The sequence below is a fragment of the Capricornis sumatraensis genome, chromosome 17 (assembly GCF_032405125.1).
Source record: "Capricornis sumatraensis isolate serow.1 chromosome 17, serow.2, whole genome shotgun sequence".
NCBI lineage: Eukaryota > Metazoa > Chordata > Mammalia > Artiodactyla > Bovidae > Capricornis > Capricornis sumatraensis.
In genome coordinates this window covers 60,574,483-60,598,656 of record NC_091085.1, presented here as the reverse complement: position 1 = coordinate 60,598,656, position 24,174 = coordinate 60,574,483, and the positions used below count along the sequence as shown (strand labels likewise).

Sequence of the window (24,174 nt, the reverse complement as noted above, 5' to 3'; positions counted from 1 at the left end):
TTCCTTCCAAAGAAATCTCAGGGCTAATCTCCTTCAGAATGGACTGGTTGGATCTCCTTGCAGTCCAAGGGACTCTCAAGAGTCTTCTCCAACACCACAGTTCAAAAGCATCAATTCTTCGGTGCTCAGCCTTCTTCACAGTCCAACTCTCACATCCATACATGACTACTGGAAAAACCATAGCCTTGACTAGACGGACCTTAGTCGGCAAAGTAATGTCTCTGCTTTTGAATATGCTATCTAGGCTTCAGGGGGTTCCAATTTCAAGTATTTAGCAACCGTGAACTTGTGTATACCCTCTTTACTTCCTTTTTTAAAAAACGTTTTTCTTATTTTTTCAATGTTATATTCCTTCTCAGTCTTCCAGAAGAAAGAATTCACTCAAACTTTGTTTTAACTTAGGCACAGAAAAAGGTCATCCTCAAGAACTGCAGTGTTAAAATGGTCTCGAATACAATCTCTCCCTACTATTGTTTTAATTCCTTTTTCCTGGTCACTCTTCAGGAAACTGCATTAACTGTGTGTGTGTGTGCTTTGCTTCTCAATATCTTTATTATCATGATCGCAGCTTTACTGAGATATAATTCACATACAACTCACTCATTTAAATGGTACAATTCAGTAGTTTTTAGTGTATTTACAGAGTTGGGCAACCATCACCACAGTAAATTTTAGAATATTTTCATTGTCCCCCCCCCCCCCAGAAACCCCTGGGCCCATTCACAAATCCCCCTAACCACCTCAACCCTAAGCAACTACTACTCTACTTTGTGTCTCTCTGGATTTGCCTCTTCTGGACATTTCATATGCGTGGACTCATATATGGCCTTTTGTAACTGGCTTCTTTCAATTAGCATCACTCTTTCAAGGTTCATTCACATTATGACAGGTATCAGTACTTCATTTCTATTTTAGTTAATTTTCCATTGTGTAGACCACATTTCATTTATCTGTCAAATAATGGACACGGGTTGTTTCCACTTTTTGACTATTATTGATTACGCTGCTATGAATGTTCATGTTATAAGGCTTTTTGGTGGACTTACTTGGGTTTTTATACCTAGAATTACTGGGTCATATGGTAATTGTGTTTAATATTTTGAAGAACTGCCAGTTTTCCAAAGCAGCTGCACCATTTTAGCGTCACATCAGCAATGTAATTAGAGTTCCAGCTTCTCCAAATCCTTAACAGCGTTTATTATCTTTTTTATTTTAGCCATCCTAGTGGGTGTGAAGTGGTATCTCATTGTGGTGTTAATTTGCATTTCCCTGATGGCTAATGATGTTGAGCATCTTTTCATGTGCTTAATCGTTAACTCTTCAGGTAGACCTGCCAGCTTCCTTTCTAAAGAGGGAGAAATATGACTTTGTACCACCAGCAAATTTTTATTGAGTTTGTGCCTGGATCATTAGAAGAATTAATACTTTCTCCTCCATGGAGATTTAGCTGCCGCTCCCACATGGTGAATGAAAGCCTTTCTTTGCATTTTTCCAAAGAAAATCCAGGACTATAGAAGCTAAACTTCATTATCTGAGCAGTGCTTTAAGCCAGAAAAATAAGTAAGCGAGTACACAACGAGTATTATTGCAGCCTAAGTGGGATGGCTTTATGTTTTAATCTGACATAGTACATATAAGCAAATCTATTCAAAAGCAATAGACTAGACTTAGGTCCCCATGAGAAGAACTGACATCTTTATATCTCTTTCTCTACTTAAATATTTAAGTACTGGTTAGATGGGAGAGGAAGAATATAGGAAAAACTACGGAGTGTCATCAAATCAGGCTGAAGAAATCAGTACTTTAATTTACAAACTAATTTTCTCTATCCAAATAAAGTCAGCTCCAAGGACTCACCTTAATTCTCTCACCGTGCTAGGATTTGGTTATTTTGAACATCGCTCTAAAAGAGCTGTTGGGATCTGAGAACCGTTGGTTCTTCAAGTGTTTTCAATAAAACCTTGATTTTTAAAGCCGAGTCCTTGCGTGAGCAGCTGCCACTGCTCAGTGGACGCTCCAGAGAGGAGACCTGAGGTCATTACCGAGTGTGAGAGGCTTGACCGTCTGGAGAGGAAATCCGAGGCCCTGCTTTGACCGTTATTATAACAAAAACCTTCCAACCAAACAGGCTTTTTCAAATTTACCACGCCCCTTACCGCCCTCACCTCCCAGAGAACTTGACCACCCAGCCTTAAACCCAAATCTCTGCCCGACAGATTCTTCAGGGGATGCTGACTCCGATTTCAGCGACCCAATGAAGAGAACCTCTGGGAGTGTACCTACCGGCACCCCCCCAGACCCGCCCATCTCCGCCTGCGGCGGAATGGATTCTTCCTTAGCCTACCAGGCAGAGCTAGAGGCCCCGCCCCATTCCCGCCCCTTTATTGGCTTTGGGGCCAGGCCCCCGGAGTGTCGGCTTCGATTGGCCGACTCGGCCGCCACTCGGGGCGCGCAGCGGGCGTGGCCACGCCCCTTACGTCTGGACGCTGGGTCGCCCAGAAAGGCCCCGTAATCGCCGCCCAGAAGGAAGGAGGGCGGTTGTGCTAGGAGCTGCTATGGTGCTGAGTTCCCTGGCAGAGCCGACCCAGACGCGGCGGTTGCGGCCATGAAGGTGAGGGGCCGGTGGGGCCGGGCAGTCCCTCCTCGTCTCTCCTATTTGGCCAGGGCGCCTGAAGCGCCTTCTTTTTCGCCTCAGCTGTTACCCCGCCGGCACCACGGAGAGCTCCGCGGAGACCTGGGGCGGCGGGGAGGGGGGGACCCCGACCGGCGTCTGGGGCCCTGACCCGCAAGTGGGTGTCCTGGGCTGTCGGCCGTTCCCAATTACCTCAGCGCTTCGGACAGCGAGGCCGAGGCCGGGGGAGAGGCCGGGCGCCCCACGCCCTCATGCTTGATGGGCCCCTCTCGGCGCCGGGCCCTGTCCGCGTCCTTGGGGGCCGGAGGCAGACCCACCGGTGCTTACCTCACCCTCTGTGCCTTTGGCTACAGCGTGCCCTCTCCCGTCCCGAGTCCTTGAACTAACCCAAATGTCGGGAGCACCACGGGACTGTCGCAGGACGGCAACTACGGGACGAAGGGAAAAGGAGTGGTGCGGAGAGTCGTAAAGGCTCGGGCTAGGCTCCCTGTTAGAAATACCTCAGGGCGGGGATCCCAGCCCGAAGGATCTGTTTACAGGCTTAACACTGGGGCCGTGACCTAGAGCGCTATCAAATCCAATGTGTCTCCGTCGCCGCTAGGTACGCAGCAAGTAATTTGACAGCTTGAGTCTTCAAGGTGGGTGTGAGAGCGTGGGAGCATCACTGAGTGAGAAGTTTAGGGAAAGGCGGGGAGATTCTGGCCCACTTTTCGGAACTGATTCTCTCAACTCTATCGCTGAGAATTCTGAAGAACTCTGGGTACAACAATCAATTCAAGTATTGATTCAAACCAAGTGGGATGAGCCATAAGGTGATAGTCTTTCAGACTTAGATGATTTTTTTAAGTTCTGTGAAGAGGTGTGATTGACAGTGGGTTAAGAAAAATAACAAGAGTGAACCGCTAGCTTAAAACTCTACTTTCACAAAGCCCCAAGGAAATATTTTGTTGAGCATTTCCCATATGTTAGCTAAGAGGGATGTTTCATGCATAGAAGTAATTCATAATACAATCGCATCCTTTGGGAGTTTGCCAACCAAAAGAGAAGAGACATTCTCAAGAGACCACATTCTGAGGGAGAATTTGATGTAAGGTATCAAAAATGCAAAACCCTCAGGAGCAAGAAAGCATTTTTTCTGGCTATAGGAAGCAAGGAAGATTTTTGGAATAGGTAACTTCTGAACTGGATGTTAAGTATGAGTATATTCAAAGAGCTTATTTTAACTTCCCATTTCAGCCATGAAATGTTTCAACTTTGAATTTACCTATTAAGGTATCTAAAACTAGCTTTCTTTGCTGAAAACCATCATCTTGCTGTGTTTTATTAATAAGATCCAAAAACAAAGCAGGAATCTTTATACATAACTCCTCAAAGAATGTTAGTATCTTTATTAGTATTAAATTTGTGACCTACCAAGAAACAAGGTGTCAAAGGAGAGAATGAGGGGCAAGTCCAGTGTTGAAATCTTTTCAGGAGTGTTTTTGAATTTAGGTGGAAGATGCTGCTTTCTGAGTTGAAGTTTTAAAAACCAAATTGGATGGGATTTGAAAATGTAAAAAGACATTTGTGAAACATATTTTGAAACAAAGTACAAACCTGATAGACCAGTCTGAACAAGACAATTATGAAAATTCTGTTTTTCATTTAAATTTCTGTGAAAATTTGATTCATAAAATTTAGGATTTGAGCTGTTTATTAACTTTGTTTCTCACTAGGATTAATTATGTGGTGTCATCTGTAGATTTCTGGGCAGAATCATTGATTCCTGATGTCATGAAATTCTAACATATGAATGTTCATCAAAGCAAGTACTTCTTTCACTGGAATTAAAATTAATTTAAAAGTCAAGCAATCAGATAAATACATCTTCACACAGACCCAGGAATAGGAGCTGGTTTTAGCATATGTATAAAATGAGTATTTACTTTCTTTAATTTTTTGGGGGGGGAGTCTAGAAAATGTTGTTTTGAAATAGGTTTATGTCTCAAAGATTCAAGTAACTGTTTTACCTTTGAGTAGTATCTAATTAACTTCCTATAAGGGATTTTAAGAAAATACAAATTAGTGTTGTATGTTCAGTTCATTCGCTCAGTTTGCAACCCCATGGGCTGCAGCATGCCAGGCTTCCTTGTCCATCACCAACTCCCAGAGCTTGCTCAAACTCATGTCTATTGAGTTGGTGATGCTATTCAACCATCTTATCCTCTGTCATCCCCTTCTCCTGCCTTCAGTCTTTCCCAGGATCAGGGTCTTTTCATCAGGTGGCCAAAGTATTGGAGCTTCAGCATCAATCCTTCCAATGACTATTAAGGACTGATTTCCTTTAGGGTTGACTGGTTTGATCTCCTTGATGCCCAAGGGACTTTCAAGAGTCTTCTCCAACACCACAGTTGAAAAGCATCAATTCTTCAGTGCTCAGCTTTCTTTATGGTCCAACTCTCAAATCCATACATGACTACTGGAAAAACCATAGCTTTGACTAGACGGACATTTGTCAGCAAAGTAATGTCTCTGCTTTTTAATACACTGTCTAGGTTGGTCATAGCTTTTCTTCCAAGGAGCAAGTGTCTTTTAATTTCATGTCTGCAGTCACCATCTGTAGTGATTTTAGAGCCCCAAAAAATAAAGTCTCTCACTGTTTCCATTGTTTCCCCATCTATATGCCATGAAGTGATGGGCCCAGATGCCATGATCTTAGTTTTTTGACTGTTAAGTTTTAAACTGGCTTTTTCACTCTCCTCTTTCACTTTCATCAAGAGGCTCTTTAGTTCCTCTTTGCTTTCTGCCATAAGGGTGGTGTCATCTGCATATCTGAGGTTACTGATATTTTTCCCTGCAGTCTTGATTTCAGCTTGTGCTTTATCCAGCCTGGCATTTCTCATGATATACTCTGCATATAAGTTAAATAAGCAAGGTGACAGTATACAGCCTTGACATACTCCTTTCCCAGTTTGGAACCAGTCCGTTCTTTCATTTCTGGTTCTAATTGTTGCTTCTTGACCTGCATACAGATTTCTCAGGAGGCAGGGAAGGTGTTCTGGTATTCCCATCTCTTTAAGAATTTTCCATAGTTTCTTGTGACCCACACAGTCAAAGGCTTTGGCTTAGTCAGTGAAGCAGAAGTAGATGTTTTTCTGGAATTCTCTTGCTTTTTGTATGATCCAACAGATGTTGGCAATTTGATCTCTGCTTCCTCTGCCTTTTCTAAATCCAGCTTGAACATCTGGAAGTTCTCTGTTCACGTACTGTTGAAGCCTAGCTTGGAGCATTTTGAGCATTGCTTTGCTCTTGTGTGTCTTATGTTAGTTTGATTTAATTCTCCTTCCTGTTTTTCCATATTTATATTGATTTCCCCCTTAATTGTACTAATAATGTTCATTGTTCCAAATTCAAATGAGACATCAAGAAGAAAGTAATCTGTTTAATGTAATTTCTTTTTTTCCTTCTCTTTTCCCTGAAAGGTGGGGGAGTGGTGCTAAGGGTTAAGTATATTGTTTAAAAAAAGAAAACCCAAACAGAAAAAAGACAACATTTATGATCTCCAGAACACGTTATTGTAAAAATCAGTCAATTTGGTCAAATGTCTTGCATAAAAATGTTACATTTTTAAGACCAGCATTTGTTTTTGCAGCCTGCTTAATGTTCAGATGGTATGAGAGAAAGAACTTAGGATGCAGAGTTTCCTCCTTTGTGGTATACGGTCTAATACTTGATCATTAAGGTAGCAGAGTTGCTGGCATATTATATTTCAGTTGAAGCACCAGTTTCAGTAAGAAATCCTTTGACATTTTAAGAAACTGTGTTCCTCCAGTGGCTCTAAATAGGGTAAAGGTTTTTGCTTATTATCTTAACAGTTTCTTCTGGTTTACTTTAAGTTCTGTAGGGAAGTTTAACCGCCTTAAAATTAAAACTGTAAAACTTATTCTTTTGTATCATGGGTACTGAGATTTGAAACACCTTGTCTTATTGTTAACACAAGGACATTGAGTTTCAGCAAACTGAAGGTTGTTCACAGTTTAAACACAGAGTTTTTGATGATTGAGTTCTCTGAAGAAGCTTCCACTAGTGGAAGAACTGAATTCCTGCCTGGTCCTTATAACTTCTTACAGCATCCAAGAAAACTAATGTTTCTGAAATGGGAACTTTTAGGTTTATCCTTAATTGTGTAAATTATTACCACATTTAGAGTTAAAGCAAGCAATGCTTAGGAGGTGGCTTCATGATCACCTAGTTTAGTCAAAAGGAAATGATTTAGACTATGATCATTTAGATTATTTAGCTTTCCTCATAGCTCAGCTGATAAAGAATCCACTTGCAATGCAGGAGACCCTGGTTTGATTCCTGGGTCAGGAAGATGCCCCTGGAAAAGGGATAGGCTACCCACTCCAGTATTCTTGGGCTTCCCTGGTAGCTCATATGGTAAAGAATCTGCCTGCAATGCAGGAGAGCTGGGTTTGATCCCTGGGTTGGGAAGATCCCCTGGAGGAGGGCATGGCAACCCACTCCAGTATTCTTGCCTGGAGAATCCCATGGACAGAGGAGCCTGGTGGGCTACAGCCCATGGGGTTGCAAAGAGTGGCACAGGATTGAGCAAGTAAGCACAGCACCCATGATCATTTAGTTTTTTGCTGTTTTCAAACCCGTTAACTCCCCCTGCTTCCTGATTTAGTCTTCATGGAAATCAGTATAGCTTTTCTTATTCCTCATTCTAGTTTGCCTGGCTACTATTACATTTGGTGGACCCATTAAAAGGGATCACATCCTGATATAGTTTAGAAGAGGATTCAAAGTTTGTAGTAAACTTTTTGTTAATTCTCTCAGTTGAGCATTTTAGAAGTCTCCCCCGTCCTCAACCCCTAGCTATTCTAAAAAACACATTAGAACACACACACACACAGGCAGCAGCTGAACCTTGAGTCACTGAACACACACAACATACACACACACAGGCAGCAGCTGAACCTTGAGCCACTCAAAAACTCTGGCATTGTGCCAGAAAGAAGGCTGGGCTACTGCTCTCCCAGAGAAACAACACATTTCCTCTTGCCTTTGTTGATAAAAATGATGATTCAGAATGAGCCTCTATTGTGACTCTGACTGAGGAACACCAGAGAGTGCTTATAAAATTGGTGGTCTGGTACTGTTGTGGAAATAAGTGTCACAGCACTGGAAACTGTTAGTCCCACTCTCCTGCAAATTGTCTAGGTTTGTGAGTAACAGTCCCTCCCCTCCTCTGCACTAATCTGGAGGAGAGGGACTTTCCTCTTCATTCTCTAGGAAGAAACAACGCAGGAGGAACACTTTCAGCCTTTCTGCTACTAGAAAATAAAGAGAAACTTCTATGTTGGTGATCTTAACACAGGAGCTAAACATGCTTGACTCAGTACTTTCCTGGGACCTTCTCAGATCTCACTTCTTTTGGTTGGGATGACACTCTGATTAGCTGGATGGTAAGCTGCTGTTGGCCAGCTGTGTAGGTAATTGGGTGACATGTTATCAAGACCAGTTGGCTGCAGAGCTAAAGTCATGTTCTCCTATTGGTGTTACCCGTAAAAAAGCAAATATTAAATTTCTATTTGTCTTATCTGTTTACTCAGTTTTAGAATGTGAGTGACAAAAAAAAAAAAAAAAAGTGTTATTGGCTCCCTAAGATCTTGGTGCACTGGCTTTGGGGAAAAAAAAAAAAAAAAATAAGAGCTGGCATTGGAAACCAGAATAACATGAAGAGATCTAGGTGTCTGGGGCAGTTCAGATAAGAAACTTTAAAACTTAATTTCGTACTGTGGGTCATGTAAGTTTTTAATATGATATCTGGTTCTTAACTGATGCCAGGCAGGCCCTGGTTCTGTGGCTAATCTGTTCAGAAATAATTTTAGTCTTAACAGGATGTATAGGAAAGGGATTAGGTTTATCAGGAAAGTCATTTATTTTCAGTAGTCATTGATGGCTAGAAAATCAGCTGCAAACAGCTACATTCCCTGAGCTAGGAGTTTTGTGCCAGACATAAGTAGATGGTTGCCTTATTCAGTTATTCTCTATGTTGTTTTTGAACTATATTCATGGCCAAGAGAGGAAATGTCACCATCTTTACAGATTATTGTTCCTTCTAACCTCTTGGGTTCATGTGGTTTAGTCTGTTGAGTCCTGCTGTCAACCATGGTCCCAAGTAAGGTTTAGAATTGTTAGTCACATATACCCAGATCATAGCTTTAGTTTTCAGAGATCCAGACTTTGTCTTTTTTTTCATGGAAGGGTAGTAGGTTTGTGTTTTTTTTGTTTTTAACAAAGTAAGCAACTGAAAGTTGGGTGGTGACCTATATTTAGGTGACACACCTCTTTGTAACTGAGGCATAGCAAAAACTTGAATTTACTGCAATTCCAAAAACCAAAGAGCTGTGTCTTGTGTACTGTCTGCCTAGAAATTGTGTTTGCTCAGAATATTCAGAAGAAAATGGAATAGTTTGGAAAATATGCTTCAATCTTACTATCAAAAGATGATCAGAGTGTAAATAAAAGCAAAATAAGAGAAGGCAGGCCGATTAAACTGGTAGAAGATCTTAGAGGACAGGGAAAACAGAATTGGAAAGAACATGAAGTTGGGTCTCTAAAGCTCTTCAAGGGAGGGTGCAAGAAAGAGGGCTTTTTGGTTACGACTCCCCTAGATTCGGGAACTGGGCTCCAAGGAAACGTAAGAGTCAGAGAGTCGAAAGCTCAGAGGATAAATTCATGTTGCCCCACCTGCCCCCTTCCCAAGAGCACACATTCAACTCAGTTGTTGGAAAAATGCTCTCTTAAGTTGTTCCTTAATTGCTTTTGGAGATTCTGTCACTTGAAAAATGGGACTGTTAGTGTGTGTGTTGTGTACTCAGTCATGTCTACTCTTTGCGACCCCATGGACTGTAGCCCACCAGGCTTCTCTGTACAAGGATTCTCCAGACAAGAGTACTGGAGTGGGTTGCCATTTCCTCCTCCAGGGAATCTTCCCGACCCAGGGATTGAATTCCCATCTCTTGTGTCTCCTGCATTGGCAGGCAGATTCTTCCCTGCACCATCTGAAGCCCTGGAACTGTAATATCAAGCAGTAACAGAAGTTTGGATAGATTTGAAAGGGAAAGATTAGTATAGGACACTTAAAGTACTATTAACTGAATGGCAAGGTAACAGTTGTTAGGGAGGGTCCTTGTGCCCCGAGGGAACATCAGAAGAAATTTAGGCAATTAGGACTTTAAGGGAAAGTGCTAGAAGATGAAACATACTAATGGAAGTCAGGGAGATGGAGCCTAAGCCTGGAAGCTTCATCTTTTGCGTGGATCCTTCAACTTAGAGGTGAGGAATGACAAAAATAGTTTGCGCAATGGCTGTTTTTGATGGACGTAGAAATCACTCTTTCTCCCAATATTGGAGATTGCACACAAGAAAAGGTGTAGAGGAATAAGTTAGAAAATAAGAAATTTGGGCCAAAAAGCAAAGAACAAATGAAGGACGGCATCAAATTTCAGCCAAAGTTCCAGGCTAATAATGTGTGGTAAAGGAGAGGAACTAATTTAAAAATCAGAGTAAATTGTTGAAAACTCAAGCTGAGCCTTTCTGAAAGAATTAGGGGAAACCATGGAGGGAAAGGAAGAACAGAAAACATATCCCACTACTTGGGGCCTGGGGATGGGACATGGGGTGGGGAGTATACACAGGTCATGAGGAGCACGTGATGGAGGTGTTGGTCCTAGAACTCTAGAGGCACAGGCTTCAGAAGTAACTGCAGCCCCTTCCACTTTGGAATCTCTGAGTGATTCTCCAGCTGAAATGATGGAGGCAGGAAGGAGAAATCTAGACTCAGCAGGTGTTAACCATTTAACCTCGACTGTACATGCACATCACATGGGGAATTTTTTTTATAGTTGACTTTTTTCTCTTTATTAAAAAATTTTTAATTGGAGAATAATTGCTTTACAGTGCTGTGGTAGTCTGTCATACATCATCACGAATCAGTCATATATGTCCCCTCCCTTATGAGCCTCCCCCACCCCAAATTCCATATTCCACCCCTCCACATAGGGAATTTTTTTTTTGTTAGTTTTGATGCCCAGACTAGTTAAATCAGAATCTTGGGGCTCAGTATTTTTTACGGCTCTCCTGGCCAGTCCAACTACTGTCTTAAGGGCAGTTTCACTGGCCTAGGCAACTCCTTAGTGAGAGGCAGTGACAGCAGCCTCTGTAGTACAAGATTAAAAATACCTGCTCCAAAGAAGTGGGGGAGGTTGAGTCACTAGAGAGATCACTTTCATTTCAGCACTGGGGTGCCAGAAAACACAGTCTTAAAGGGGAAATAGAAATGAAGTTTTTAAGATACACTGAATGGTAAAGAAAGGCACCTGGAATAAAACTGGTAACTGGGCTTCCACACAGTACGCACAGGTAGATTTACCCTTTAGTGGGATGTGAGGAATATTCTCTTATTGGGAGATTATTCTCATTTTGGGAGATTTTGTTCAAAATTGAGTTCACAGATCTAAGGAAGCAGAAACAGATTTTCAGTGTTTCAGATTTTTCTTTTTTTTCCCCTCTGGTATGGTCTTTGGCTGATTTGTACCAAATATTATGTTATAGCAACACATTTTTGCCTGGGACAGTGCTCTGGGAGTTGGCTTGGGCTTTGTGTTTTAATTTTTATTTTATAATGAAATAACTGAAAGATAGAAGCATTCTTTCCATTATATTCCCTTCTGGGGAATGAAAAGGAAATTCTCTCCCCTTTATAGAAACGTGAGGAATTGGATGAAATTGTTACCTTCCAATATTGATGTCTACACAGAGATTCAGTTGCTTTCCCAAAAACAAATTCTTCTATTCCCTTCATCAGAACTGTGTGTATTTTCAACCTAGAATTTTAATGGTTGTACTCATTAACATGGTTTGAAAATTTGTATCCTTCCTTTACTCTCATTGTAAAAGTGTTTCGGGACAGAAAGAACAAAATGTGCAACAGAGCTACTTTTAAAAAGGGAGTATCATTCATTTTTTTGGCCTGCAAGGTCAGAATTTTTCCCATCTTTATTACTCTTTCTTAACAAGACACAATTTGAACTTTTTAGGTAGCAGGAAAAATTTAATTACATTGCCTTTTTAAAGAAGTATCATAATGAAACCTTTTACAGAGTTATTTATCAATTAGTCATGGTGATGCAACTATAGAAATAAATTCTGTTCATGAGGAATTTTTACTGGAGTTAAGACAATATCACCCAGGAATTAAAAGGGTGCTAACCACAATTTAATCATTTAGAAGCTAGGTCAGCAGGAAGCTAAAGCTTCTCAAAACTATACTTCTTTAAACTCTTGGAATGAAAAAAGTTTTTCCTGGTGGTACTTTCTGTAGTTGAGGTATTCCCCCCAAAATATTATGTGCAAATTGAATATTTTGAAAACATTCTCAGTTGTTTTAAGAGCTCACTGTTTAAAGCACTGTGGGTGAATCCTTTGCTAAAAAAACAATCACTTTAAATGGACTGTTAGTAAATCTGTATTTTTATGTTTTTATGTTTAAACAAATCATGGCTCTAGGGTCTGAGGTATGTATTTATTTAAAGGTATGAACTATTAATTATAACTTAACCTGACTTTAAAGGTATCACTATTTCTTGAGAATTATAGGGTTTGAAGCGACATAATACTTAAGTCAGTGACCCTGATGCTTAAGACTGTTTGAACCTTGTATTGTGGTTTCATGTTTCTTTACCTTCTCTTTTCCCGGTATTTAACATAGCATACTACTGGTGGGCTTCTCAAGTGGCGCTAGTGGTGGAAACCCGCCTGCCAATAGAGGAGGTGGTTCAATCCCTGGGTCAGGAAGATTCCCTGGAGAAGGGAATGGCAACCCATTCCAGTATTCTTGCCTGGAGAATCCCAAGGACTGGCAGGGTACAGTCCATGGGGTCACAAAGAGCCAGACACAACTGAGCACTTGAGCACACACACGCACTACTTCTGGGTAGTAGCAAGAATGGCATGATCCTTCTCTAACATTCCAAATAACCTTTTAAGATTGTTTATAAAAAAGTTTTTTAAGAGCTCATTGGACGAACAGTAAATGTTTGACAGAGTTAGATAATGAAGGGACAGCGTACTGTTGTCATGTTTGCCCTTTTAACTAGTAAGACCTCACCTACCTGGAATTCCACTACTTATCACATTACCTAGAGTCTAGAATGTGCTGAATCAGGACAAGGGGCAAGAGCTCACTGGTTCCAAACACCGTAGCTTTTTGTTTTTAGCATGGGAAAATGCCTAAAGCCCTCACTGAAAATATATTTTTATATACACTTCTAACAAGCTTGGTTATCAGGTTTCTGAGTACAGTAAAAAAAACAAAGTTGCTAGAGGTAGCTATAGTGATAGCAGTGATGATTCACAGAAAGGGAAGAGATGGGAAAAAACATAAAAGGCAGCATACTAGTTTCAAGCCACGGTGTAGCAAATAGCCCTTAGACCTCATAACGTCATTATGGTTATCGAGTTATCAAAAATTGTGTTCAGTATTGTTTGCTTGTAAAAATTTTCCTTAATGTTAATATATACATTCTTTTTAACAAATATTTATTTATTTGGTTGTGTTTGGTCCTGGTTGTAATAAGCGGGATGTTCATTGCAGCATCCTGGCTCTCTAGTTGTGACGTGAAGGCTCTGGAGAACTCTGTGACCGGCTTTGATGGCCCATGTCATGTGGGATCTTAGTTCCCCGACAAGGGATCAAACCTGTGTCCCCTGCACTGCAGGGTAGATTCTTAACCACTGGACCACCAGGGAAGTCCCTAATATTTTCTTTATAAAGATTTGGAAAGCAGGGGAAAACTCCAGAAAACAAATTATATGAGATCTACATGATAACCTAGAGAGCGCCTCAGCTGGCATTTTGATGTTTTCCCAGTCATTTTTAAAAAACCAAAAAAGTATTCATATGCCATAGTTTATTATGTCCAGTTACAAATGAGAGGACCGAAGTTTAATGAAATTAAATAATTTGAATTTATATTCTTTCTGCTAAATGATAGGAAAAACTGCTTCAGCCTACAGAACAGTGCTATCTGTAGTCACCAGTCTTTAAGGTTGCCAGGTAGAATACAAGACACTTAATTAGAATTTTAGATAAAGAATAATTTGTGGGGGGGGGGTGATAAGCATTAACCCCAAATATCACACAGCATGTACTTCTATCCTGTCTTTTTTTTTTTTTCCTGTGCTGTATGCACATACATCTCTAAGCATTTATGTGTGGGGTTTTTTGTTGTTTTTTTAATGAAATTGGGTTCATGTTGTATCTTTCTCCTTTAGTTAACAGTGTATCATGAGGATCCCCAAAGCCAGATATTCTTTGTAAATACCAGAATATTACCCACTGTCAAATAGCTTAAAATTTTGATGCTAAAAAGATAATCTCGATGGAACTTCCTTGGTGATCCAGTAATTAAGACTCCATGCTTCCACTGCAGGAGATACCAGTTCAGTCCTTGGTCAGGGAAGTAGAATCCCACAGGCCAGGCAGTGTGGCCAAAAAAAAAAACCCCTCACAATCTCAAAATTATTTAGGGCAAACATGCTTCTGCAGAATGGCATTCCTTAAGAATCCTGGAGAGCCCAGGTTCCACTCAGCTTTAAACTGATGCCTGTTTTTGTTCCTTTTCAGGCGGGTGCTACGTCTATGTGGGCTTCGTGCTGTGGGCTACTGAACGAAGTCATGGGGACTGGAGCTGTCAGGGGCCAGCAATCTGGATTTGCAGGAGGCACTGGTCCATTCAGATTTACACCAAATTCTGATTTTTCTGCTTACCCACCAGCATCTGCAGAAGGGCCTAATATAGTTTGCAAAGCCTGTGGACTTTCATTTTCAGTCTTTAGAAAGAAGGTGAGTTGCATGAAATGTTATATACTAAAAACTTATGTGTCAGAATTCTCAACTGTATGTTATTTTGAATACTTTCTTCATTTCTTCTTATGCATGTCAAAAACTTAGTCCTAATAACCATTTCCCATTTGGAAAGTATTAAGTTGAAGGGGCTGTGTATCATCACTCAGTTTTTCTGACTAGACACTATTATTTCTCATGACGCTCAGCCATCCTTTCTCCTGGATTCTGACTTTGTTTATCCACTTTGATTCTTCCTGATGCTGCTTATGTTCTGAAGCAAAAGATTTAATTAGTCAACAATCTGTTCAGAGATGATTTACTATGGCTCTGACCTCAAGTTTCAAAAAATATGTCCCTACCCATATGAACTCAAGTGAAGAAGTGGCTATATTAATATTGACTATTGTTTAAAGATTCAACATACCACACTTGGGCTAAAACAGTTATTTTTTTTTAGGACAGAAAGTCATTCTTTCTGCGAACCATCATATTGCTAGGTCATCCCCTAGTCTGTCAGTTTAGTCCTTTAAAATACTTAAGGAACAAGGTGTTACCAAGGGTTGGTATTCCTAACCCCAAGCGGAAATGACCACATCTTAGTATCTTTAAACTTTGCTCATGGAATGGCTTTGATTGTGATTTAAGGTTCTGCAAAGAATAGCAAGGAGAGATAAGAAAGCCTTCCTCAGTGATCAATGCAAAGAAATAGAGGAAAACAACAGAATGGGAAAGACTAGAGATCTCTTCAAGAAAATTAGAGATACCAAGGGAACATTTCATGCAAAGATGGGCTCAATAAAGGACAGAAATGGTATGGACCTAACAGAAGCAGAAGATATTAAGAAGAGGTGGCAAGAATACACAGAAGAACTGTACAAATAAGAGCTTCACGACCCAGATAATCACGATGGTATGATCACTCACCTAGAGCCAGACATCCTGGAATGTGAAGTCAAGTGGGCCTTAGAAAGCATCACTATGAACAAAGCTAGTGGAGGTGATAGAATTCCAGTTGAGCTATTTCAAATCCTGAAAGATGATGTTGTGAACGTGCTGCACTCAATCTGCCAGCAAATTTGGAAAACTCAGCAGTGGCCACAGGACTGGAAAAGGTCAGTTTTCATTCCAATCCCAAAGAAAGGCAATGCCAAAGAATGCTCAAACTACCGCACAATTGCACCCATCTCACACGCTGGTAAAGTAATGCTCAAAATTCTGCAAGCCAGGCTTCAGCAATACGTGAACCGTGAACTTCCAGATGTTCAAGCTGGTTTTAGAAAAGGCAGAGGAACCAGAGATCGAATTGCCAATATCCTCTGGATCATGGAAAAAGCAAGAGAGTTTCAGAAAAACATCTATTTCTGCTTTATTGACTCTGCCAAAGCCTTTGACTGTGTGGATCATGACAAACTGTGGAAAATTCTGAAAGAGATGGGAATACCAGACCACCTGACCTGCCTCTTGAGAAACCTATATGCTGTTCAGGAAGCAAGAGTTAGAATTGGACACGGAACAACAGACTGGTTCCAAATAGGAAAAGGAGTACGTCAAGGCTGTATATTGTCACCCTGCTTATTTAACTTATATGCATAGTACATCATGAGAAATGCTGGACTGGAAGAAGCACAAGCTGGAATCAAGGTTGCTGGGAGAAATATCAATAACCTCAGATATGCAGATAATACCACCCTTATGGCAGAAAGTGAAGAGGAACTAAAAAGCCTCTTGATGAAAGTGAAAGAGGAGAGTGAAAAAGTTGGCTTAAAGCTCAACATTCAGAAAACTAAGATCATGGCATCCAGTCCCATCACTTCATGGCAGATAGATGGGGAAACAGTGGAAACAGTGTCAGACTTTATTTTTGGGGGCTCCAAAATCACTGCAGATGGTGATTGCAGCCATGAAATTAAAAGATGTTTACTCCTTGGAAGGAAAGTTATGACCAACCTAGATAGCATATTGAAAAGCAGAGACATTACTTTGCCAATAAAGGTCTTCTAGTCAAGGCTATGGTTTTTCCAGTGGTCATGTATGGATGTGAGAGTTGGACTGTGAAGAAAGCTGAGTGCCAAAGAATTGATGCTTTTGACCTGTGGTGTTGCAGAAGACTCTTGAGAGTCCCTTGGACTACAAGGAGATCCAACCAGTCTATCCTAAAGGAGATCAGTCCTGGGTATTCATTGGTAGGACTGATGCTAAAGCTGAAACTCCAATGCTTTGGCCACCTTATGCGAAGAGTTGACTCATTGGAAAAGACCCTGATGCTGGGAAGGATTGGGGGCAGGAGGAGAAGGGGACGACAGAGGATGAGGTGGCTGGATGGCATCACTGACTCGATGGACATGAGTTTGAGTGAACTCCGGGAGTTAGTGATGGACAGGGAGGCCTGGTGTGCTGTGATTCATGGGGTTGCAAAGAGTCAGACATGACTGAGTGACTGAACTGAACTGAGGGTACATATATTGTAAAGTGGCGTCTCTGTTTGCTTGGCTTGATGTTGAGAGATCAGTTGTCTTTCTCTTTTCTTCTCTGTGTTAGGCTTTCCCCTCTTCTCTTTACTTATTTTTTATTTTATATTCGATATATTTGATTAACATGTGAACAGCCCCCCTTCTCTTTAAACAGGAAATTTTCACAGGAAAAGAGCAGGAAGAGAGTTTGTGCTTGTGCTTTTCTGCTCCATGTGGTTCAAGTCAGCTCTGCTTTGTTAATTACATGTTTGCACTCATGAGTGGAAAAGGTTTTAATTCATTAACACAAGAGTATATATTTTTTTAAAGGGCTATATTTGTACTTCGGTGAATCCAGACTGCCTCAGCAATGACTGTTTTGATTTTCACAGCTTTGAGAACACGAAACGCCCATGGGTCTGGTGCCATAGGGGGCTTCATAAAAACTAAAATTTAATTTTAATAGAAGACGAAAGGAGAACTAGGGCTTTTGCGGTGGCTTATGTCTGGCTCTCATTAAATGCTTCTTTTCTCTCTGTCTCTTCAGCACGTATGTTGTGACTGCAAGAAAGATTTTTGCTCCGTGTGTTCAGTCTTACAAGAAAATCTCCGTAGATGTTCCACTTGTCACTTATTACAAGAGACGGCCTTTCAGCGCCCTCAGTTAATGCGACTGAAAGTGAAGGATCTCCGACAGTATCTCATCCTTCGAAACATACCAATCGATACCTGTCGGGAGAAAGAAGACTTGGTGGACCTGGTCCTGTGCCACCGTCGGCTGGGCTCTGAGGACGACTTGGACACAAGCAGTCTCAATTCCTCAAGGTCCCAGACTTCTAGCTTTTTTACACACTCATTTTTTTCAAACTATACAGCCCCGTCTGCTACCGCATCTTCGTTTCAGGGAGAGCTTATGGGTGGAGACCGGACCTTAGGATCTGGAGCGCTGGCACAGGTACGAGGGTGCAGTTACCCCAAGGGCCTGGCACATCGTCTGCTCTTCGCCAGTGTGGTGGGGCCCTCAGGGCTGATGGCTCCTTGCTGAGCAGAGGTTCCACGCTTTGCTGAACTCTGCGCCTGCTGGCTCCCCTAGTGTGAAGCTCTGCACTTGGGTGCTGTACAAAGGGTCTGAAAAGAGCTTGTCAGTCTTGACCTTAGTTATCCCAGTTTCCTTAAATCCTATAGTTAAATACTAGCTGTTGATATAATGGCCGTGAAACATAGCACATAAGTGTTTACAGGATGTAAACATTTTTACTATTTGTGTTTACTATTGAAACTAGTAAAAATGTTTACTATTTGTGTGTCAATGACCATGGAAACTATAAGGTAACCTAATGCCCAGTTGTCTTGCTACGGTGAAGTTGTGCTCATCTAGATATTGGGAAAGAGCCATCTGAATTAGCAACATGATATGGTTATTTACTCATTTCAAAGAAATGCCAGTGCAGAATGTTGTCCCAGCGAGGTCCTTGGGCATTCTGATGGAATAACATGCAAGGGCTTGTAATTAATTCCCAATTTGTATATATGAATGATTCTAAAATGCTGAAAGAATTGTTTTGAACATTTCTCTCCGTGTTTAATTTTCTCCTCTGAGGAAAGAGGTTAGAAGCAGAGGGAAATGTGGTCTAGTTGCTTTCTAAATAGTCATAAATTAAATAAGCCCAAGCTGGGCATTTTATTGTTTTGTCAAATGGCAGCTGGCACAATTATGATGCAAACACAAGATGCATGTGTCTGACCTTCGGGTCACTTTGGGGTATATGACACCACTCAGGAGGTGTGGGTTTTGGGTATTACAATATGGTGCTTGTGAACTACTAGGATAGAATATTTGAAATCGGAAATTGACATAGGGTTTCTGTTCTCCCTAAAGAAAAAAGTGTCTGATGGTTGAGGAACTTCTAAAAACTAGAACTAGCATCCACCATCAGTGAATTATTCTAGAAAGCTTTGCTTGGAATTAGAATGTCTAAGTATGAGATAGTAAGACTGAGATCTTTGAAATCAAATAGCCCTGACACTAGGGCTGATCTTAGAGCTTTAGTTTCTACCTGTGTCTTAGAGGCTCCAGTTAAACTAGCCATGTGCAGGTCCTTTGATCAGGACACAGTGCAGTTTCATATGCTACTGGCTTTGGTATCCTGTGATGGGCCCTTCTTAACTCCTTGGGGAGTTAATATTCTGGTTAGACTTTTACAGATTCACATTCTTATAGGAATTTGACCTGTGAGATAACTATGGAAGGTTAGTTGTTTAGAGAATCATGTGGGGCCCAACTCTTTGGGAGGGGCAGCAGCTCTCAGGACCCTGGGAAGGTGTGGAGTATACCAGGTGTTGGGGTCATTCTTAGGGAGGATGGCTGGAAGGGTTTTCTCTAGTATTAAATATGGGTTGATATTGCTAGGAAAAGTCCTGGCCTAATATCCATTATGTCTGTAGGAGCCCAGTGAAATAGCTTCAGCAAACACAGAAGACGATGACGATGATGACGACGATGATGACGATGACGACGACGATGATGAAGAAAACTTGGAGGAGCGGGTGAGACTGCCTGTGTAATTTGATTTTCCTGACATTTCTTCACCCTGGTAGGGAAACACCCATGTGGACTTCCGCTAGATTAGCACAGGTTGTTGCTTCTAGTCTGAATGCAGCACAGCATATAGGACACAACAAGGACTCATGAGAAGTCTGGGTCGAACCTCCAGGACCAGTGGTGCCCGTAGGGCAAATGTGGTATGCTGTTTTCCTTGCTGAATTTGCAGGAACAGCGGTAATGGATGCACTCTGATTTCAGACGCCTGGCCTCGCCAAGAAGAGAGTGAGAGCTTCTCTGTCTGACCTGTCAAGCCTTGAGGACGTGGAAGGGATGAGCGTGCGCCAGCTGAAGGAGATCCTGACTCGGAATTTCGTCAACTATTCTGGCTGCTGTGAAAAATGGGAGCTAGTAGAGAAAGTAAACCGGTTATACAAAGAGAATGAAGAAAACCAAAAGTCATGTAGGTTTATTTTTCCTTTCTTTTGTCCTTAGAGTAGCCTTCTTTAGGCTTTTTAAAACTGGGCTGTCTCTGTCACAATGAAGTCCAATTTATTTTTGAGAAAACTGTCCTTTGATTGAGTGTGAATTAGTCATGAAGCTGTTTATAGATCTTTTAAGCAGTAGGTTCATTATGTAATGTTGGCTTTGAGATGACCATTGCTTCGCCATTGCTGGTGAGTCAGGTAATCATTTGTTCAGTCTGTTTTTTTCTTTCCATAATTTGTTAGAACTCTAATGAAATTCCTTGGATCTATAAAAAGGCTTCTTTTCTCACTCACCTGTCTTGCAAGCTGGTACTTAGGATTTAAAAGCTATAATTGAGATAATCAGTGGGGAAAAAAATTCTCTAGAGCCAAGATATTAAGTAGTTCTTAGCATCAGTATTAGTAGGTTTCTGTGTAAGTCATGACAAGCTGAGGTTAAGAACTTCTAAACTACATACGGATGGAGCATGGAACAGAAATCCTCAGCTAGTAAAGGGTCAGGGCCACAGAGCATTTATAGGTAAGAGAAAAGAATTCAGTGGTGTTCAGACTGACAAATATTCTAATCTCAAAAACAGTCCTCCTATCATTAACTTTTATCATCATGAATTTTTTTCTTTAAAAGCTGGTTATAACACAGCATTGGTTGATAAACAGGTCTATGCCCAGAATATGCAGAAAGCCTTTTTTTTAATTTAATTTTATTTATTTATTTATTTATTTTTAAAATCTTTAATTCTTACATGCGTTCCCAAACATGAACCCCCCTCCCACCTCCCTCCTGCAGAAAGCCTTTTGGCACACCTGTTTCTAAGATGATGCCACAATAGTAGACACAGGCATCTTAGTCACTGGAGCCTTTAGAGGCTTACGTGTCATCTTATTCCATGCACGCTTTCTACCCACTTGGCGGTAGTGGTGTGGGCCGAGAACTAGGACCTCAGAGGACAAAAATCTCTTGACATGGCAGTGTTTATTTTTCTTAAATCCGGAGACTACTGGCCCTTAGAGCTTGGATTCCTGTTTGGTTTTCCTAACCTTCATGATTCCCATTGAGTCCTTCTGTGACCTGTAGAAGGGGAAACCTCACTGTCCAAAGCTCTGTGGCCAAATCTCAGGCTGCAATGAACTTTTAAAAATCATTCCACACCTTTCTTGTTCAGAACCGGAAGGTGCCTTTTGAGTAGACAGACCCCAACAGTACTATCATAGCCAGAAACACAGATGAATTTCAAGATACTTCCAAGACTCAGGGGGTGCCTTCCCCCAGTGACAGACAACTTGATGTATGATGCTTTAATAAACTTTCCTCACGCTCCTCCTCCAGAGATGAGGCTTTGGAGTCTGTGACTTTCCCAAGGCCACACAGTTGGGCTGGAAATTACAATCATGTTCTGACTCTGAGGCTCCTGTATCAGCCAGCCTGGGGTTTCTTCATTTTTATTTATAGAAGCAAACCATCATTATCACAAAAACCTTGTATTATGTACAGATATAAAATAGAATCGGGGGTCCCCAGGTGGCTCAGTGGTAAAGAATCTACCTGCCAATGCAGGAGACACTAGTTTGATTCCTGGGTCGGGAAGATCCCCTGGAGGAGGAAGTGGCAACCAACTTCAGCATTCTTGCCTGGAGAATCCCTCAGATAGAGGAACTTGGCTGGCTACAGTCCTCGGGGTCACAGGAGTCGGATACGATTTAGCAGCTAAACAACAGCAACATAAAATAGCATTAAATAGCTAACATTTGCTAGGCACATCATCCCCGGCCCTCAGCTTAGCATTTCTCATTTATTCTTCACACAACCCTACGAGGCGTCCTTACTGTGATTTCTAGGGGAAGGAAGCGAGGTGCGGAGAAGTGGGGACTGCTGCTCACAGTGGGGTCACTGGGTCCCTCCGCGGCCGTGCCCGCCACCTCAGCCCTCTGTTGCCTTTCAGATGGCGAGCGGCTGCAGCTGCAGGATGAGGAGGACGACAGCCTGTGCCGGATCTGCATGGATGCCGTCATCGACTGCGTCCTGCTCGAGTGCGGCCACATGGTCACGTGCACCAAGTGCGGCAAGCGCATGAGCGAATGCCCCATCTGCCGGCAGTACGTGGTGCGCGCTGTGCACGTGTTCAAATCCTGAAGCCCGCCCCCTGCGCTGAGCTCGGTCCTAGACATCTCCGTGCACAGAAGGGGACTGGAAACTTCCTGTTCGAAAGCTGAAGCTATTTTTTAAAAATTACTTTCACTCCTAACTGGGGACGGGAAAGATTCATCCTGAGTTGCGGCCACACTGGTCTATGCCGTATGCCCGTCAGCCTGAGCACGGGCTCAGTTTCCCAGGTTCTGCTGGGCTCCCTCACAACGCCTCTGATCACTCCTCGCTCAAGTGGACTGCTTATGGCATCAGCTACTGCTCTCTTTGCAGGACATTTCTCTTGTTCTCTTGTTTCTCCTTCGTCCTATTTTTAACTCAGATGTTTGAAACTTCTGTTCTCTTTGGATGAGATCACTGTCTGCAAATGGCTGACATGGTACACGCTGAGCAGTGGCACCTCTGAATGTTCATTTTATTAGTCATGTATATTTTAAATGCTACTATTTGATGAATGTAAGTTTCCACATTGTTGCTTTCTGCGTTTCAACATCATTGGGAACAACTGACATTCTATAGTCATCTGCCAGGGCCTTAGACTAAACATGTCCATTTTTGTTCAGGTACAGCTTTTTCTAGCAAGGGCTGCATCTAGCTTCCTTCATTAGAGAAGTGTGTGTGTTGAATTCTTTATTAACGTGTAATCTGTTTACACTGTTTTGTATAGTGAAAGTGTATTTTCAGTGCTACCCACTAGCTAATTTGAACTTTAGGAATAAAATTAGATTTTAAGAAATGTTTTTATGGACACTTTTCCTGGTCAGTTCCTAATTCACTTGGGTACAGCATGAATGGGTGTCCACGCCTGGTCCAGCACCTCCTTTAGAACAAGGGGCACCTTCAAAGACGTTGCCCCCATCTACCCTTGGCTGCTGACTTAATGGTGAGTTTAACTACATTTTCACTGTTTACTGTGACCAGGTGTTGTGCCAGGTCCTGTGTGGTTATCTCCAAATATATATTACCTCATGTCACAGATGGGGAACTCAGACTCTGAGAAAACTTGTCTAAAGTCTGTTAAAAAGTCACCACAAGGAATTCCCTGGAGGTCCAGTGGTTAAGACTCTGTGCTCTCATTGCCGAGGGTTGGGTTCAATTCCTGATCGGGGAGCTAAGGTCCTGTGAGCCATATGGTGAGGCCAAAAAAAAAAGTTTTTAAATAAAATAAGCCCCCACCTCAGAATTTGAACCTAGCTCTGATGTTTTTTCTTAACTCCTCTAATACCTGAGATGATAAACCTGAGAAGCTAACTTATGCAAAAAAGGTTCTTGGGATATTAATGATCTGAAATCTCTCTTCTTTTAGATCTAATTCTGATCACGGTGGTTGAGTTGAGACCAACTGTGGATTCACTTCCACTGCTTGTGACGAGGTTCTGTTTTTGGGAAACATCATATAACTCCTTGGGTGAGTCCTGTGGGTTTCTGATCTTTTGACTGTGCAGTGGGTAACACATGACTTCAGGTGCTCAGGATCCCGAAGTCAATGAGCAAGACCTGGAAATTACAGCAAAGGAGGTAGAGTCTTCCCCGCTGTGCTTAAGGCCAGAAGTTTGGCTAACTATGAAATAAAGTTGCCTTTCTATGTTTTCTGATAGTGAGAGTCAAAAGCATGTAAACCAACGCTTTGTGGATACTCTCAAAACCTCTTCTCTTGTGTTTGCTTGCAGACCCAAAGCTCAGCCCCTGCTGAAGCTATAGGTGCACTTAATCTGTACTTCTAGTCAGATAGTGAACTCCAGAAATTCAACATTACCCACAAATCACTAATTTGGTGGAGGGGTCTTCAAATCCAGGCTAGTGGGTGAGATAGTAAACACACCTAAATAGAAGCCAAGCAGCAGGTATTGATGTATCTGAAGTTAAATTAGAAAGTTGAGATTTGTTTGCTCATAGTCTCAGCTGAAAACAGCTTATTTACTGTTTCCTCTTGGACTTATATTTAGTATCAGGTGCTTGTTTTAGCAGTGAACAAAAACTCCTAGTGGTGGATCTTCTTAGGTAGCATTTTCAAACAACC

General features: G+C 41.7%; 1 protein-coding gene across 2 annotated transcripts; it reads left to right on the top strand.

Annotated features, from left to right (window-relative positions):
* The first annotated feature begins 2,534 nt into the window (after positions 1–2,534).
* On the top strand, positions 2,535–22,690 carry RNF34 (ring finger protein 34). Of its 2 annotated transcripts, none has more exons than XM_068990104.1 (6): positions 2,535–2,611; positions 14,310–14,528; positions 17,529–17,936; positions 19,427–19,528; positions 19,785–19,986; positions 21,952–22,690. In XM_068990104.1, the coding sequence occupies exons 1-6, from the start codon at positions 2,606–2,608 to the stop codon at positions 22,140–22,142; spliced, it is 1,128 nt and encodes a 375-aa protein (XP_068846205.1). In that variant the 5' UTR covers positions 2,535–2,605; the 3' UTR covers positions 22,143–22,690. The 2 variants fall into 2 exon arrangements, with proteins under 2 accessions (XP_068846205.1, XP_068846206.1); XM_068990105.1 differs by lacking the exon at positions 2,535–2,611 and adding an exon at positions 11,971–11,979 and having other exon boundaries at positions 17,529–17,944; positions 19,435–19,528.
* The last annotated feature ends 1,484 nt before the right edge of the window (positions 22,691–24,174 follow it).